The sequence below is a fragment of the Lynx rufus genome, unplaced genomic scaffold (assembly GCF_022079265.1).
Source record: "Lynx rufus isolate CCGP_SWC_20201006 ecotype Redwood Valley unplaced genomic scaffold, mLynRuf1.p SCAF_40, whole genome shotgun sequence".
NCBI lineage: Eukaryota > Metazoa > Chordata > Mammalia > Carnivora > Felidae > Lynx > Lynx rufus.
This window is the reverse complement of record NW_025814857.1, coordinates 1903725-1923217: the sequence shown is the minus strand read 5'-3', so window position 1 is coordinate 1923217 and position 19493 is coordinate 1903725. Positions and strand designations below refer to the sequence as shown.

General features: G+C 47.0%; 1 protein-coding gene across 1 annotated transcript in view; it reads right to left on the bottom strand.

Moving 5' to 3' along the window:
• Positions 1-15754, bottom strand: part of CD99L2 (CD99 molecule like 2) — a 95220-nt gene extending 79466 nt beyond the window's left edge. Inside the window, exon 1 of the mRNA XM_047097738.1 lies at positions 15607-15754. Within this exon, the coding sequence (XP_046953694.1) occupies positions 15607-15673 (67 nt within the window). The 5' untranslated portion in view covers positions 15674-15754. The remainder of the gene's footprint in view (positions 1-15606) is intronic.
• Between the last annotated feature and the right edge of the window lie 3739 nt (positions 15755-19493).

Below are 19493 nucleotides of genomic sequence, written 5' to 3'. Positions count from 1 at the left end.
TTTATTTTTTATTTTACTAATTCTTTTTCTTCCTTCAAAATGACAAAACAAAGGAATTCACCCCAAAAGAAAGAACAGGAAGAAATGACAGCCAAGGGCTTAATCAACACAGATATAAGCAAGATGTCTGAACTAGAATTTAGAACCACAAAATTAAGAATACTAGATGTGGTTGAAAAAAGCATAGAATCCCTTTCTGCAGAGACAAAAGAAGTAAAATCTAGTCAGGACGAAATTGAAATGCTATAATGGAGATGTGATCTTGAACGGAGCCTGGGGGTAAGTGGATGGATGGATGAAGCAGAGCAACAAATCAGCAATATGGAAGATAAAATTAGGGAGAATAATGAAGCAGGAAAAAAGAGGGAAACTAAGGCAAAAGAGCATGATACAAGAATTAGAGAACTCTGACTTATTAAAAAGGAATAACATCTGAATCATAGGAGTCCCAGAAGAAGAAGAGAGAGAAAAAGGGGCACTTTCCTAATCTGGGGAAAGACATGTACATCAAAATCCAAGAAGCACAGGGAATTCCCATTGGATTTAGCAAAAAACAACCATCATTAATGCAGATCATTCACAAAATACACAGATAAGGAAATAATAACGAAAGCAGCATGGGAAAAAAAATCCTTAACCTATAAGGGAAGACATATCAGGTTCGCAGCAGACCTATCCACAGAAACTTGGCAGGCCAGAAAGGAGTGGCAGGATATGTTATTCAACGTGCTGAACTGGAAAAATATGCAGCCAAGAATTCTTTATCCAGCAAGGCTATCACTCAGAAGGAGAGATCAAGAGTTTCCCAAACAAACAAAAACTAAAGAAGCTCGTGACCACTAAACTGGGCCTGCAAGAAATTTTAAGGTGGACTCTCTGAGGGGAGAAAAGATGAAACAAAACAAAAAAGACCAAAAGCAACAAAGACTAGAAAGGACCAGAGAACACCACCAGAAATTCCCAACTCTACAGGCAACACAATGGCAATAAATTTGTATCTTTCATGTACTCATTCTAAATAAATGTCAACGGACTAAATGCTCCAATCAAAAGACACAGGGTATCAGAAGTGATAAGAAGACAAGACCCATCTATATGCTGCTTACAAGAGACCCATTTTAGACCTAAAGACACCTTCAGATTGAAAGTAAGGCGATGGAGAATCATCTACCATGCTAATGGTAACCAAAAGAAAGCTAGAGTACACATATCAGACCAACTAGATTTTAAAATAAGGACTGTAACAAGAAATGAAAGAGGGACTTTTGTCATTCTGGGTGGATAGACCCCTTATTTATATCTACTGATTGCAAACATTTATACCCCCAACGTGGTTCACCCAAATATATAAATCAATCACAAACATAAACTCATTGATAATAATACCATAATAGTAGGGGACTTCAACACCCCACTTACAACAATGGACAGATCACCCAAGCAGAAAATTAACAAGGAAACAATGGCTTTGAACAACACACTGAACCAGATGGACTTAACAGATATATTCAGAACATTTTGCCCTAAAGCAGAATACCCATTCTTTTTGAATACACATGGGACATTCTCCAGAACAGGTCCTACATACTGGGACACAAATCAGCCCTCAACAAGTACAAAAAGGTTGAGATCATACTGTCCATATTTTCAGACCACAATGCTATGAAACTCGAAATTAAACACAAGAAAAAATTTGGAAAGACCATTAATACTTGGAGATTAAAGAACATCCTACTAAAGAATGAATGGGTAAACCAAGAAATTAAAGAGGAAATTAAAAAGTACATAGAAGCCAATGAAAATGATAACACCAAAGGTGCCTGGGTGGCTCAGTCGGTTATGCTTCCAACTTTGGCTCAGGACATAATCTAACAGTTCGTGGGTTCGTGAGTTCGAGCCCCACATCAGGCTCTGTGCTGACAGCTCAGAGCCTGGAGCCTGCTTCCAATTCTGTGTCTCTCCCTCTCTCTGCCCCTCCCCCACTTGCATGCACGCTCTCTCTCTCTCTCTCAAAAATAAACAAACATTAAAAAAAAAGAAAAAAAAAAAAAGAAAAGAAAATGATAACACCACAGTCCAAAACATCTGGGATGCAGCAAAGGTGGTCATAAGAGGGAAGTATATAGGAATCCAGGCCTTCCTAAAAAAGGAAGGAAGGTCTCAGATACACAACCTAACCCTACACCTTAAAGAGCTGGAAAAAGAACAGCAAATAAAGCCCCAAACCAGGAGAAGATGGGAAATAATAAAGATTAGAGCAGAACTCACTGATATCTAAATCAAAAAACCATTAGAACAGATCAATGAAACCAGGAGCTGGTTCTTTGAAAGAACTAACAAAATTAATAAACCCCTAGCCAGACTGATCAAAAAACAAAGGAAAGGATCCAAATAAATAAAATCACGAATGAAAGAGGACAGATCACAACCAACAGCACAGAAACAGAAACAATAATAGGAGAATATTATGAGCAATTATATGCCAACAAATTGGGCAATCTGGAGGAAATGGACAAATTCCTAGATACATATAAACTACCAGAACTGAAACATGAAGAAATAGAAGTTGTTTTTATTTTAATATATGAAATTTATTGTCAAATTGGTTTCCATACAATACCCAGTGCTCATCCCAAAAGGTGCCCTCCTCAATACCCATCTCCCACCCCCCATCAACCCTCAGTTTGTTCTCAGTTTTTAAGAGTCTCTTATGCTTTGGCTCTCTCCCACTCTAACCTCTTCTTTTTTTTTTTTTCCTTCCCCTCCCCCATGGGTTTCTGTTAAGTTTCTCAGGATCCACATAAGAGTGAAAACATATGGTATCTGTCTTTCTCTGTATGGCTTAAGGAAGTCGAAAATTTGAATAGACCCATAACCAGTGAAGAAATTGAATCAGTAATCAAAAATCTCCCCAAAACAAGAGTCAGGGCTGGATGGCTTTCCAGGGGAATTCTACCAAACATTTAAAGAAGAGTTAACAGGGGCGCCTGGGTGGCTCAGTTGGTTGGGCGTCCGACTTCGGCTCAGGTCATGGTCTCGCGGTTTGTGAGTTAGAGCCCTGCGTCAGGCTTTGTGCTGACAGCTCAGAGCCTGGGGCCTGCTTCAGATTCTGTGTCTCCACCTCTCTCTGCCCCTCCCGTACTCATGCTCTGTCTCTGTCCCTCAGTAATAAACATTAAAAAAATTTTTAATAAAAAAACCAGAGTTAACACCTATTGTTTTGAAGCTGTTCCAAAGAAATAGAAATGGAAGGAAAACTTCCCATCTCATTCTATGAAGCCAGCATTATCTTGATTCCAAAACCAAAGATCCCACTAAAAAGGAGAACTACAGACCAATTTCCCTGATGAATATGGATGCAAAAATTCTCAACAAGATACTTGCCAATCGGATCCAACAATACATTAAAAGAATTATTCACCACGATCAAGTGGGATTTATTCCTAGGATGCTGGGCCAGTTCAATATCTGCAAATCAATCAATGTGATACATCACATTAATAAAGAATAAGAACCACATGATCCTCTCAATAGATGCAGAGAACACACTTGACAAAACAGAGCATCCTTTCTTGATAAAAACCCTCAAGAAAGTAGGGGTAGAAGAATCATACCTCAAGATCATAAAAGCCATATACAAAATACCCACTGCTAATATCATTCTCAATAGGGAAAAACTGAGGGCTTTCCCCCTAAGGTCAGGAACACGACAAGGATGTCCACTCTCACCAATGTTATTCAACATAGTGTTGGAAGTCCTAGCCTCAGCAATCGGACAACACAAAGGAATAAAAGGCATCCAAATTGGCAAGGAGGAAGTAAAACTCTCACTCTTCACAGATGACATGATACTCTAACGTGAAAAACCCAAAAGACTCCACCAAAAAATTGCTAGAACTGATCCATGAATTCAGCAAAGTCACAGGATATAAAATCAACATACAGAAATCTGTTGCATTTCTACACACCAATAATGAAGCAGCAGAGAGAGAAATTAAGGAATCAATCCCCCATTTACAACTGTACCAAAACCCATAAGATACCTAGGAATAAACCTAACCAAAGAGGTAAAAAAATCTATACATTGAAAACTATAGAAAGCTTATGAAAGAAATTGAAGACGACACCAAAAAATGGAAAAAGATTCCATGCTCCTGGATAGGAAGAACAAATATTGTTAAAATGTCAATACTACCAAAAGCAATGTACATATTCAATGCAATCCCTATCAAAATAACACCAGCATTATTCACAGAGCTAGAGCAAACAATCCTAAAATTTGTATGGCACCAGAAAAGACCCCAAATAGCCAAAGCACTCCTGAAAAAGAAAACCAAAGCAGGAGGCATCACAATCCTGGACTTTAAGCTGTATTACAAAGCTGTAATCATCAAGACAGTATGGTGCTGGCACAAAAACAGACACTCAGATCAATGGAACAGAATAGAGAACCCAGAAACGCACCCACAGATATATGGCCAACTCATCTTTGACAAAGCAGGAAAGAATATCCAATGGAATAAAGACAGTCCTTCAGCAAGTGGTGCTGGGAAAACTGGACAGCGAAAAATGAACCTGGACCACTTTCTTACCCCATACACAAAAATAAACTCATAATGGATGAAAGACCTAAAGGTAAGACAAAGCCATCAAAATCCTAGAGGAGAAAACAGGCAACAACCTCTCTGACCTCGGTTGCAGCAACTTCTTACTTGACATGTCTCCAGAGGCAAAGGAAACAGAAGCAAAAATGAACTATTGGGACCTAATCAAGATAAAAAGCTTCTGCACAGTGAAGCAAACAATCAGCAAAACTAAAAGACAACCAACAGATCGGGAGAAGATATTTGCAAATGACATATCAGAAAAAGGGTTAGTATCCAAAAATCTATAAAGAAGTTATCAAACTCAACACCTAAAAAACAAATAATCCAGTGAAGAAATGGATAAAAGACAATAGACACTTTTCCAAAGAAGACATCCAGATGATAACAGACACGTGAAAAAAGGCTCAACATCAATCATCATGTAAATGCCAATGAAAACCACAATGAGCTACCATGTCACACCTCTCAGAATGGCTAACATTAACAACTCTGGCAACAACACATATTGGTGAGGATGCAGAGAAAGAGGAACCTTCTTGCACTGTTGGTGGAAATGCAAATGTTGCAGGCACGCTGAAAAATAGTATGGAGGTTCCTCAAAAAATTAAAAATAAACTACCTTACAACCAAGGGTGTATGACTAGGTATTTATCCAAAGGATACAGGTGTGCTGTTTTGAAGAGGCACGTGCACCGCAATGTTTATAGCAGCACTACTGACAATAGCCAAAGTATGGAAAGAGCCCAAGTGTCCACTGACAGTTGAATGGGGTGTGTGTGTGTGTGTGTGTGTGTGTGTGTGTGTGTGTGTATCCACAATGGGATATTACTCAGAAATCAAAGAGAAGGAAATCTTGCCATTTGCAACAATGTGGTTGGAACTAGAGTGTATTATGCTAAGTGAAATTAGAGAAAGACAAATATCGTATGACTTCACTCATATGTGGAATTTAAGATACAAAACAGATGAACATAAGGGAAGGGAAGCCAAAATATAAAAACAGGGAGGGGGGAAAACCATAAGAGACTCTTAAATACGGAGAACAAACTGAGGGTTGCTGGAGGAGGTTTGGTGGGGGGATGGGCTAAATGGGCGAGAGGCATTAAGGAGGACACTTGTTGGGATGAGCGCTGGGTGTCATATGTAAGTGATGAAGCACTAAAAATCTACTCCTGAAATCAGTATTACACTATATGTTAACTAACTTGGATGTAAATTAAAAATATATAAATTAATTTAAAAAAATAGAAAAATGAACCAAGACTTGACCAGGCAATGCATAAAGGAAGAAATCAAATTGGACAATATATGCAAAGATGCTCAACCTCATGAGTAAGCGGAGAGATACAAAACCAACCATAACAATATAAAAGTATAACCCCACCAGCAGCTAACGTAATACTCAAGTTGTGAGGTTGTGGTACAAAAGAAATGCTTATACGCTGCTGATAGGAAGATAAACCCATAAAAACACTTTGGAAGACTGTGCAGCAACACCTGTTAAGACTGAAATTACAAACACCGTTTAACCCAGAAATGCGACTAAGTATAACCTTAGAAGAGCAATTTTCAAAATTTTGGCCTTATGACTCCAATACTAAACAATTGAGAATGTCAGAGATCTTGTGCTTGAGGTATATCCACTGATACTTATAATATTGGCAATTCAAGCTGAAATTGTCTCATGGGCTTTCCAAAGGTCCCCAGACCACAGGTTGAGAACTCCTTTCCCAGAGAAACTTGTGCCCATCTGCAGAATGGTCATGGCACAGCACTGCTTGAAGCAGTCAAAACTGGAAATTATCTCCATATATGTCAATAAGATAACGCATTACAAAAACTTACAGTATATTCAAACAGCAGAAAAATACATAGCAAGGAAAATGAATGAACTACAAACACACACAACAGATCATTAGCCATGTTGGGGGACAAAGCAAAACACAAAAACGTACATCCAGTGCAATTCCATTTCTATAACGTTAAAATGCAGGCCAAACTACACCGTATTATTTAGGGCCACATACACAGGTGGTAGAAGTAGAAAATAAAATGACTCCACAAAAATCAGATGGTAGGGGAGAGGGGGCTGGGATCACGAGGGGGCTTGCGAATGTCTACGGGGGTATTGTCAACATTCTGTTTCTCAATCTGCATGGTGAGGACACATTTTCACTTTATACTTGTTAAAGGCCTTGCTCACTTTTCTGGATCTATATTAGATTTCACAACAAAGGTCAAAGCTATATGCACAGTTTGACACCAATAAGGTGCAATATATATTTCTGCATAATAAATATTACTGAAATACTATATTCCAATACAGTAACACTGCTTAAACCTGGGTTACGGGATTTGGATTTTCTCTACACTTTCCAAGTTTACCACAAAGAATGCATATTACTCTTGTAACCATGTAAGCACCTGGTATCGTCAGGCTTTATTATAATTTTTAGCCTGCTGGAGGGTAGGTAATTTTATCTTATTACAGTTTAATTTGCAGCTCTGATTACTAATGAGGTTAAATATCTTTTCATATGCTTGTTGTCCTATTTGATTTCCTCTCCTATGAATTGCCTGGTCAAGTCTTCGGTTCATTTTTCTGTTCAATTTTTCTCCACTGGTTCTCAGAAAATCGTCAAAGGTATTTAAAGAGACAAGGTCACCATCTAAAAGTGAAACTAATAAGGATGAACACAAACTAGATGGGATGAGCCATCTGTGGAAATCTACGCAGAAAATGACTACCTGAAGAGACTGGGGATGTACCTGACCAGACTAGGATGAGCTCAAAGCTAGCCAAGAAGCCTAGCGTCAGCTTGAGCGGATACCAAGCCAGATTGGGTGCGATCGGACTTACACCCACATGTCTATCTGCAGGCAACACAAGGACAGAAAACTTTAGGGACTCACGAGGAATACTGAAAACAGAGGCTGAAATTACAAACAACATGTCTGTCTCTACAGCCGTGGGTCTCAACCTGGGACAGTTCTGCCCACTGGGGACACTGGGCGATGTCTGGAATCATTTTGGGGTTGGCAAGACTCGGGGTGGGTCGGGGTGCTACTGACATCTAATGGGTAGAAGCCGGGGGTGAATGCTAAATATCCTAATGATCCCTCTCCAAATGTCAATAGTGCCCTGGGAGAGAAACTCAGCTCAACAGCCTCTACCCAGGACAGAAAGTACTCAACCCTTTGTGACTCTTTCTCAAGTAGAAATAGAGGGGGAGAAGAACAAATGCCCAGCTGCCTTACGTTAATGAGATAATCCAAAGCCCTTGAAACTCCCACTGTGCAGGCGCTTCCAAGGGGGCCGCATGCTGGGTACTGTGCTCGCCCTCTCATGGAGGGAGCCTGTGCAAATAGGGCCAAGTGAAGCTCATAGAACATCAGCGCAGGAACGACCCTCAGAGCCAGCTAGTCCAACACCCTCACTGGAGAAACACCCTGAGAGCCGATGACAGCAGCGTGGCATCAAGGGAAGAGGTGAAAGCACAGCTATCGACCATAAGATGCATGATGGCAATTAGTTCATAAAGAACCAGAAGTTAGAGAAGGGACGCCGCGTGGCTTCCGAGGCCGTGCGCTAGATATGTGCCCTGCAGAACTGTAAAGAGGTGGTCAAAGACTTATACGCCGATATTCATGACCACACCATGCTCGACAGTCAAAGGGTAGAAACAGCCCAAATGTCCATCAGCTGATGAGTGGATGGGCACTTCTCAGTGTGAGGAAGCCACAGAGACATTAAGAGACCCAAAGGGCTGAACCCAACCAGAAGTCAGAGCGCAAGGGAGGCCTTACCTGCTACCGCGTGAACAAGTGGTCTGGAGCCAGGACACGTGCGGCAGTCACTATGCAGAGTTGCTCCCAGCTCTGTAGGTTCCTTGAGGGCAGGTGCAGGCCTGCCCTCTGTGGTTTTCCCCACATCCCCCCTCAACCAAAAGAAATACCTAACAGCTCTGTTTATGAAGTGCTTCCTTCCAACCAATTCAACGGTGGCAGTTTGTGTGGTATCTGACAGACATCGATTGATGCATGTTCCTCAAAATTGAAAAAATATCCGTGGCATCACCCAGAGTTTGCTGCAGTGCCCCCAGGGACACGGCTCAGGACCCACAGGATGAGCCACAGGATGCAGAAGCAAAGACTGGAAGGATGGGGGGCATGCTTGCGTGTTTATTGTCTGAGCTCTTGCCCCGCAGGTGGCCTGTCCAGCTCCCCCAGCCCTATCTACCTGGGGATGCCAGAACCCCTCCTTCCCTTGAAGCCCAGGGTGCAAATCACTCCCCGTGTTTGCTTCACCAGCCCTTGTTGGCCTCCCTTAACTCTGCCCAGATCTTGTAAAGAGCACTTTAATTAGAGGTTGAATTGCTGTATCTAAGCCTGCAATCCATTTCCTGCCCACTCCCTGTGCCAGGGATTGTTCTAGATACTGGTGACAAAGCAGATGAAAACAAAGTCCCTTCCCTCATGGAGCAAAAGTCTGGTGGCAGAGACAAGACAGCAGACAGAAAATATCTGGGCATGAGGACTTTAAAGCAAGCCCAAGCAGGCTGGGATAGAAGGGTATTGGGGTGCTATTTCAGGTAGGGGGTCAGGGACAGCCTAAGGTAGGGGCATGTGACCGGAAGTGAGGTCACACCTATCTGCGGGAGGACCTTCTAGCTAGAGGGGAGTGCTTAGCCTACTTGGGGGGGCGGGGAGTAGAGGCCAGAGGATGAGTAGGCCCCATTCTGTTGGGTCTTGTAGGCCTCAGTAAGGGTTTGCATTTGGTTTTCATTATAATTCAAAGCCATTGGAAGGTTCTGGGCAGAGGGACAGGATACCTCAGGTTTCTGAAAGATCACCTGGCTGCTGTGTGGAGACTGAACTGTAGGGGTCAGGAGTGGACTCTGGGACACCACTTGGGAGGTCACTGCCAGGGCCCCACAAAGAGGGGCACTGGTGACCCCACCAGGAGAGGAAGCCGGGGGGGGGGGGGGGAGGGGGGAGGAGGTGGGAATCTGAAGGATTTGGAAGGCAGTCTGTGGACCAATCAGATGTGGGGTGTGAAAGAATGAGCCGCCCGGAGGAGTGGCCACAGCCGCTGCCGGCAGGACAGGGTGCAGGTACTCAGGTGGGAGAAGCAGGTGTGGAGGGGACAAGCAGAAGTTCAGGATGGCACAGGGTCCTTCTGAGATGCCTATTAGCAGGGGTAAGCATCAAAATAATTTACCACAGCTGCACAGGGCATGAACCCTGTGGTTACCAGATTATGGGGAGGATGGGAGTTCCAGAGACCCTGGGGGCAGGGCCAGGATCTGGTGGGTGGGTGGGGAGAACTGAACTGGAAGGATTGATTTCAAGAACCTGACCACTAGCAGGGACCCTGCAGCTGTGGGGATGCTGAATGTAGGAGACTAGAGGTAAAGAGCTCTCAGGGCTGGGGATACAAACTGAAGACTCAGAGGTATGCAGACGGAATTTAATTTTAAGCCTGGAAGCACCTGAGGTCAGAGAGGCGAGAAGCCTGAGAGAAAGTGCTTCCAGTGTGTGCAGGGGTGACCAGAGGGTGGCAGATGTCCCTCAGATGTCCCGTTTCCCCCAACAGGAAGCCATCGCTGACCCTGGCCAGGAGCAGTTTCAGGGGAGAGGTGGGAAGAAACTAATGGGAGCCCCCAAACTACAAGTCCACATGGTATAGAGTATGTGATGAATAAAAGATTAAAACGCAGTTTTTGTTTCTTTTTAAGCACTACTGTGGATTCTTGCATTTTTTGAGCCAGAGCGAGGAGCCAAATGAATGAATGATGAAAGGTAAAAAAAGGGATCGCTCCTGCAGAGCAGCCCAGAGCTCCACAGGGAGTGAAAGGGCTATAAAGAGCAACTAAATTAGAGCCGCTCCTGCTCATTCGGACTCTGAGCCCAGCTCACCAACTCAGGAGCGTTTTCGTGCAGGCCAAGTAAAGGCTTTTGTAAACACGAGTGCCCGAATTCTCACTGGAACCGCCTTAGGAAGGTGGCCTCTTCACCTTCTTGGCCCATCTAGGGAACCTAACACACCACCCATTTGCATTAGCAATTAACTGGCTACTCCAACAATTCTGTGAGGCCAACAAAGCAGACATCAGCAGCCTCTTGGTGCAGATAAGGCAACTGTTGCCAGCAAATGGCGGGGGCCACTCTGGAATGCAGGCTGTGTGTTAATTCCGTCATCCCAGGCTAGCTGAAGCAGCAATAAAAATAAAAAGAATGTCAAAATGAGCCCAGTCTGTGCCGGGGCACTATTTTGGTGGCAGTGAATTCCGCACTGCAACAGTATTTCCTGCTGAGGGTACCGTCTCTAATTTGGAAAGTAATCCCAAACGAACCACCTGGCATTGCCAGCCAGATGTTGTCTAGCCCCCCAGTAAACAGATGTTCCCTGAGCACTACTCTCTGTGGAATTCAACCACAGTTTTCCAAGTGTGTTTGTTGGTCTAAAGCTGCAGAGCCCCCGTGACATCTTATGAGCAGCCCTGGACCAAAAAGTCATAAAAACAGAGCTCAAAGTGGGTTGACGCTCGAGTGGAGGTCTAGGACCACCCCCGGGCCCCATTCCTGCTCTGGTTCTCTTCCCCCACCAGCTTGGGGAGAGTGGGAACCACACAATCAGCTGAAGCCAGGACACCGGTGGGGCCGCACATCCTTCCTCCTCAGCAAAGGGGCAGGTGCAGCCAGACAAATCCAAACCCCTCGATCTGTCTGCTGGGCCACAGAGAGCACTGCGTCAAGCAGCCATCAGGACTCGGGGGGGGGGGGGGAAGAGAAGGAAAAGGCCTCTGGGCGGGGGCACGGTAGGCACCAGCTCCAATTTCCTTGTGAAGTAGCTCTAAAAAATCAAACCCAGGCAAAAAGGATGTAGCGGTCTCCCAGGGCCCTCAGAGGTGCTTCTAAACGCCCATTTCCACACCAAGAACATCACTGCAATCCAATTTTCTGCACATTTAAACTCCTGAACTCAGAGCATATTGGGAATTGGTTTAAGATAGCAAAACCAAAACAATGTAAGGAGACGGCACAAGCTAGTTTTTTCAAGGAATGAAGAGGAAGCTATTATCTACCCCTTAGCTGTTCTATTAGTCTGCTCTTGCGGCTACAACAAATTCCGAAAGATTTCAAACACACACTTCATTTCTTTAATCTTACGGTTCTGGAGGTCAGAAGTCCAACACAGGTCTCACTGGGCTAAAAGCAAGGTGTCAGCGGGGCTCTGTTCCTTCTGGGAGCTCTCGGGGAGAGTCTGTCCCCCTTTTCAGCTTCTAGAGGTTGTGTGTGCATTCCTTAGCTTGTGGCCCTCCATCTTTGGGCCAAATCTCTCTCACATCGCACCGTTCTCACTCCTTTACCTCCACCTTCCATATTTAAAGGACCCTTGTCCCTCAATTGGCCAGGATAACACAGGAGAATCTTATTTAAGGCCAGCTGATTAGCTACCTTAATTCCTCTTTACACGTACCCTAACAGTCACAGGTGCCAGGGATTAGGGCTTGGCTATCTGCGGGAACCCAGCACAGCTTCCCACTAACCCTCATGTGGATCATCTCCCTTCTTTCAAGTACTGCCCACAAGTTTTGGTTAGACGTTTACGGTGACTTTTTAATCTTTTACATGCAAACCGAGATCGGCTAATCAGTGGACTTGTGAGTAAGACTCAGGGAGAGCCAAGTCTGGGTTGGCAGACAGGACCCCCTGCAGCCAGGCCTCCCCAAGCCCACCCAGAGCAGCAGACGAGGACATGCTAGGTGCAAAGAGTAGGAGTGGGCACACAGCAGGAAAAGCACCAACACCAAGTGCTGGAAGAACCCAGGAAAGTCAGGGATGGAGGCTGGAGGGATTGGGCAGATCTGGCCAACCCAGCACATGCCCCTGTGGCCTGTCTGGCTCATACCCAATATCCCATCCCAAGTAGGCCCACAGGGCTTCTGCCTCGATCCCAGCCTAGCATCCCAATACCACCAGCACTTGGGGACCACTGCTCTCCTCTCTCCCCTATGTGACCAAGTCCCAGGGGTCACAGGCTGCCATCACTCTCATTTGTTCTGCTTGGACTACAGTGAATTTTTTTAAATGGACATATAAAAATTTTTTTATATTAAAAAAACTTTTAACGGTGATATAATTCACGCACCATACAACTCACCCTTTAAAAGTGTGCAATTCGATGGCTCTTAGTACATTCACAAGGCTGTGCAACCATCACCTCTATCTAGTTCCAGAACACTTTCATCACCCCAAAAGGAAACTGCACCTGTGAAGCAGTCACTCCTCCATTCCCCAATCACCCCCCAAAAGCCTCTGGCAACCAGTCATGTACTTTTTGTCTCTATGGATTTTCCAACTCTGGACCTTTCATATAAATGGACAATACAATATGTGGGCTTTCGTGTCTGGCTTCTCTCACTTAGCTTAATATTTTCAAGGTTTGCACTGCGTATTTTTAAACCGTGGCTTGGAATGTTTTAGGCAACGTAAGAATTACTAACAGCTCGCTGGGAGCCACACACTGTGCTAAGCACTTTATCCATCTGTATTCATTCAATCCTGCTAACAATCCCTTGATGTGGATGCTGTGGTTATCCCCATTTTACAAATGGGGAAACCGAGGCAGAGAGGTCATCTACGTTCATGACCCCTGCTTTCGTTATTCAGACAAACCTGAGTTTAAGTCCTAAACCTCACTGGGCCACTCATTTTTCATCTGAGAAATGGGTTACCAGTGAGTTACTTTTCAAGGCCATATACAAATGGCCGTTATGGACACAAGAAGGTGAGAGGGGTCATACTGTCAAAACCTTCAGGGTGGTTATGAGGGGTAAACATGTGTGAGGCACCAAGGGCCTGGTGCGTGGAAGGCATTTGGGGAAATGGAACCTTCGTGATCATTACTCCCCTCCTGTACCACTGTGATTCTTCCCCCACCACACAAAAGATCAGCTTCCCATTTCTGTAGGTGCATACAGGCAACATATTTGTCCTCAGAGGATTTTGCAGAACTACTAAAATACAGTCTGTCTCAACTTGCCAGAGCCTGAAGGGCAAAGTAATGCCTTCCTACAAAATCGTTGGGGCAACTGAAAACAAGATATGTGAGGTGCCTGGCACACAGCAAGCACTCAGGAGGTGGTAGCTGGTGGCAGGGCCACAGATCTGAGAGTGACATACTCCCGGTCCCCTCAAAATGCCATTGTTAGGCCTAACAAGGCCGAGCAAACCAAGTGAAATTCAGAAAACTTTCCCAAGGCAGGAGGGCACCCTCCAGGTGCTTATAAGCAAGGACTGTGGCGTCAGACAAGCCTGGGGTCAAATCTTAGCTCTGCCACCTGAGGCAAGTTACCTCACATTTCTCTGTGCCACTTTCACCTGTAAAATGGTTGCAATGGTTCGCAGACTCCTCCAGCACCTCCTAAATCACCTGGTATGACACATCATGGTGAAAATCTGAGACCTGTTCATTTCTATTCCTCCTCTCAGTGTGCATACCATGTTGAAGAATATAGCTTTGGAGGGAATATCATTTTTCTAATTTTTCTGTGCATGCACTTTCAAACATTCCATACCAACAAAAGTCAATCAAGCGATTACACTTTTTCCCACAAATGCATCATAAAAAATTAAAATGTTAACCCCGAAGAAGAAAAATGAAACAGAAAATGCAACAACCCTGTAACTTGCTTTATTTTCCTTCACAGCACTAACAATATATTATGTAGATTGTGATGTCTATGCTTGTTTTCTCCCCACACCAGGACGTTAGCTCCAGGAAGGCAGTCTTAGTTTGATTCACTGCTGCATCATCGGTGTCTGGAACAGAGCCTGACACCTTTGTAGAATGCTGAATGGCTCTTCTTGTATCAGGTCCAGAATGGCTGCCCACATGAGAAATATTTCTGCATCTTTTGTAAAACTACCTTAGACTGTTTTCCAGTGTTCCTCGTGTGTAACATAAATCTCACTAGCACTCAGTACAAGGACAAAGTTTTGTTTTTGCTGAGCTCATGTTTTTCACTAGCTGAATTTGCCTTCCTTGTCAGGAAGCTCAGAGCCCAACTCTACTTAATTGCAGTGTTTTCCTCAAACCTTTTTCTGATGTGGAGATGGGATATAAATAAGTGTAAGAAGATTCTGTCTGTACACGTTGGAGGTCCTATTTTTAACCACACACTGCATTTATTCTAAGATGCTCCTCAAATATGCCTGCGAACAACACGGGGATCTAGTTAAAACGCAGAATCAGACTCACTAAGTCAGGGGCGGGCCCTGAGATGCTGCATTCCCAACAAGTCCCAGGTGATGCCTACGAGGGCCCTTGGACCACACTTGGAGTAGTGCGGCTCTAGGACACTTGCTCTTTTGATTCCGCAGCATTTCTCTCTACCTCCTTGGCAAAAGTCGCCAATGGCTAGAAAACTGGGGCGGGCACCAGAAGCACCTGGGGAGCTGGTTAGACCTACACATCGCTGCCCCCCCATCCCGTCCCCGCAAATATCCTGACAAAAGGGGGTAGGAATTCGCCCAGGAAGCTCCCTGGGTGCTTTTGCTGCAGGTGGCCTCAAAACACATTTTGAGAAGCCCCGCTCAAGGGAATGAGTGTGCTCTTTCTGAGAAGCCCCGCTCAAGGGAATGAGTGTGCTCTCTTCAAGGTTTTCCCAAAAGCAATCTCCTGGGGACAGCTGTTGTCACCGGCGGTGACACCTCTTTCAGGATTTTAAGGGAGGATTAACCCGCTGTTTCTAGCCCAGCACCCAGAGGGGTCCCGGTCCCTCCTCTCCGACCACCTGGATCGCGGCAAGGTCAGTCCCCCCGGGCCCGGGGCTCGCACCCCCACTGCCCCGCCCACCCGCCCGCAGCCTCCGCCGCAGGCCTGCGAGGTGGGGGCCGGGCCGCTCATGCGCACCACGGGGCCGCGGGGCGCCGAGCCCCCGCCCCGCGGGCCCACAGGGCGGGGTCCCCGCGCGCCCCCCGCCCGCCTTACCTCTCTGGACCAGAGTGGCCAAGGAGAAAGCGAGGCAGATGAAGAACGCCGAGCGCCAGAGCACCATGGCTGGAAGCGGGCAGAGGGGCCCCGGAAGAGCGCAGTTAGCGCGAGAGCGCCCGAGGGGGAGGTCGGGGAGGCGCTGGGAGCGAGGAGGAGGAGCAGCAGGAGGAGGAGCCCCGCCGCCACTGCAGGGCCCCGCCCAGAGCCGGTGCGCGCCGCACACCCCCGGGAGGGCGGAGGAGGAGCGCGAGCGAGCTCTGGCGCTGGGGGGCGCGCCGGGCTGGGGCCAGGTGCGGCGGGGCGGGGCTGCGACTGTGGCGCGAGGGGCGGGGCCAGCCTGCAGTCTCGGGGGGCGGGGCCGCCGCGCGAGGGGCGGGGCCGCAGTCTGAGGGCGGGCCCTCACCCTGGGTGCCGGCTGGTGAGCGAGGCAGTGGAGGGTGGGCACCCGGCGGGTGGGTCCGCCCGGGTTGCGGCGAGAGCCAGCGCGTTGCTGGTTGCCCGAAAGGCCTCCCCACCCCCGCCCAGTCCTCGAGAGGTGAGCCTGCCGGTCCGGAGTGTCAACAGTGGCAGAAGAGCCAGAGGCGCGGGCGGCCGGGGTGTGCAGTGATTTCCATTCCGCGCGCCAGACTCCTCCCGGCCCGGAGCGGACTCCAGGCGGCGCACACGACAGGTGCGCTCTGCCAGCCGGTGACCTTGGACAGGGCTCTTTCCCTCCGGACTTGGCGTCTTCCCGGTAAAAGGCTGTTCCCTGGGAGTCCCTTCCAGCTGCGGCTCCAGGACGCAGCACTGTGCTCTTGCCCCAGTCGCTTTGGCTGAGCTCGCTGTTCACAACTGGCTGCCCGCCCACTCGCCGATCCCTGCAGGAAACTGTAGTGGAACCCCGTCCGGAGATGAAAGAAAGGGGCCGTTTTCGTGGCTGCCTGCTGTTGGCAAACAGCGGCACGTCTCAAGGAAATCAGCCCAAGGCCGGGGGCGCCGGGGCAGGCGAGAGAAAAGCGGGGCGGGGCGGGGGGAGGGCTCCTGGAGCCAGAACGCCTTGGGCCCGGGAGATGAGGGGGGAGACACAGGGTCAGCTCTCCCGAGGCTTTGATGAATGCGCTGAAAGCGCAAGTTCACATCTGCAGCGTCGATGTGAAAACGTGCTCAATGATCGACAGACGCGCTGCAGTCCTTTCCCATGAACCCCCGCAAACGGAGTCCATCTCCGGGGCTGAGCGAAATCAGATTCCAACACTGCCCTGAACCGCAAAATGCCCGCCGCAGCCTTTGACGTGAACACCCTCCAGAAGGGCTCCAGCTGCAGCCAGCTCTCCAGGACAAAGAGAGAGCTCCACTGCTCTCCGGAGTGGCAGAGCGGCGGCGTCGAGCCTGTCCCTGCCATTATTCGGCAAGGGCTGCCCTGGATCACATCCTCCTTAGAGGGTGGCTACTACCACCTACCCCCAGTGTACCCCAGGCAGGCTTCCTGGGCTCCCCACCCCACTCTGCCCCGCCAGCACCTCCAGAGACAACCTCCGCACAAGTGTCTCCTGCCCCCTGAGCCATAGTAGGGGGCAGGGGTCTCCTTTACATAGACCCGACATCTTTCCCCGTATGACTTCCATCCATTGCTCTGAATCCTGGGGCTAGAAAAACAAAACATGTAAGGAGTAAGTGGATGTCTTGATTTTCAGGCAGTACTTATCCAATGACACTAACTACCTGGAGAATTAACAAATGCCTAGTAGCTAGGTAACACTATATACACAGCATAATCCAGGCATTTCCCCCTTATTTTTTATTTCTCACAACTTCCTGCATCACCCCAATAATTAATGAGGGGAAAGGAGCAAAAGTGGAGGTTGCTTGAGGTTGGGGAGTTAACCAGCTACAGTCCTGCAGTATCAAAGAGGCAGGGAAACCACTAGGAATCCCAGTGAGTAAATGGCTGCTAAGAACGTGTGCTTTGGAGCCAGACAGGGTTGAGATCCTGGCTGGACCAATAAAGGTTATGGTGAGGATTTCATGATATGATGAGAAATGGGTGATCTGAGACACAGTGAGCAGAGAGGTTCTTGTGAGTCTTGTAACAGCTAAAAAAAAAAAAATACTGGCTACTGTGAGGTTGAGCAGTTACTATGTACTCCAGGCTGCAGATATGCCCCCAGTCTTTCCCACCAACTCTCGGGTGTTCTGGGCCTTTCTCTTGTGTCCTGGCCTCAGTGGTCACATGTGTACCAGGAGGGCACTAGACATCATGGTCTTTAAGACCCCTACAGGCTCTAAGGGGCAAACCCCAGCACCTATATACTCATTCACACAGAGAAGGCACGAGGAGGTGAGGAAAATGCACTCACCATGCAGCAGTCACACCCTAATGGAGCTCTACCTGGTAAAGATGTGTGGAGATGCCTAAATCCCACCAGCAAAGCAGTGGCCATGGCATAATATGCAGGAACGCTATCCCCTAGCTCAGGGGTAGTTGTAGGCCAAATCCAGCCCACCTGCCTATTTGTACAGCCTGCAAACTAAGAGTGGCTTTTGCATTTTTCACTGGTTTAAAAGATCAAAAGGTTATTTTGTGACATGGTAAGTTACACAAAATGCAAATTTCAGGGTCCATGAAGTTTGTGGAAACAGCCACAGCCATCCATTTCTGTATTGTCTATGGCTGGTTTTGTGCTACCACATCAGAGTTGAATACTTGGACCCTGCAATACATGGACCCTGCAAAGCCTGACATCTCTACCACACAGCCCTTTACAGAAAAAGTTTGCCAGCCTCCCTTTTAGCAGGTGGAACTGTGGCAAGGATGAATGTTAACAGGTGTGGCACGGAATGAGCACAGGACGTGACACAGCCATAAGAACCAACAGAAAAGGGGGCGCCTGGGTGGCTCAGTCAGTTAAGCGTCCAACTTCGGCTTGAGTCTGATCTCACTGTTCATGAGTTCGAGCCCCACATTGGGGTCTATGCTGATAGCTCAGAGCCTGGAGCCCGCTTCAGATTCTGTGTGTGTGTGTCTCTCTCTCTCTGACCCTCTCCCGCTCACCCTCTGTCTCTGTCTCTAAAAAAACAAACAAACAAAAACAAAAACAAAAAAAACAGAAAAAACCAAACACCAACAGAAAAGGATGATGTTTACCATGTGCCAAGAGATACCCACTCAAAAAAAAAGCCACTAATCAAAATACTGCAAGTGTCTGAGGTCAGTTAGCCTATCAGATAACTCTCCCTATTAAAATGATTCATCTGGATCTGGTTTATCTCTCAGTCTCTTATATGTTAGGTTTGTGTGAGTCTGAGAGGGCTGATGACATCGAGGCCTTGATCCTTGCCAAGCTGAAGTCCAGCCTGGGATTTGGTGAGCTTCTCAGTCAGGTAGCTGCTACTCCACTGCATTACAATTGAACATGGAGTTGATTTACATTCGGGAAATTCTACACTCAGAAACCGTGATTCTGTGTTCCAACATCCCGTACCATTTACACATATATATGCTCCCCAGTATGACTGCTGGGACCAACTCCTGGCCATGTCTGCCTTGTGTCCATACCAGCCCCTTGACCTCACCATCCTGTTCCTCCTCACCCTTTCCTGAACTTTTTATATCCTTAAAATTGTCACTAGTTGGAAAGCCATTTAGCCTGACAAGCTCCTCTCCCAAAACGCCTACCTATCCTCAGCTCTGACCCAGGCAGAGAAGTGCGGCATGGACAAATGGCCACCAGGCTGGTCTGGGGGTACAAAAGAGGCATAAATGGGCCTGGGACAGCTTCTTCTAATCTGAGGTAGGCTTCTGACTGCTAGCCCATCTTTCCACCACTCCCCAACCTCTGCCCCCCCCTTCCTCCTTGCACACCATATCCTTGGGAAGATTAGTTCTAAATTCCAAAACAGCTGTT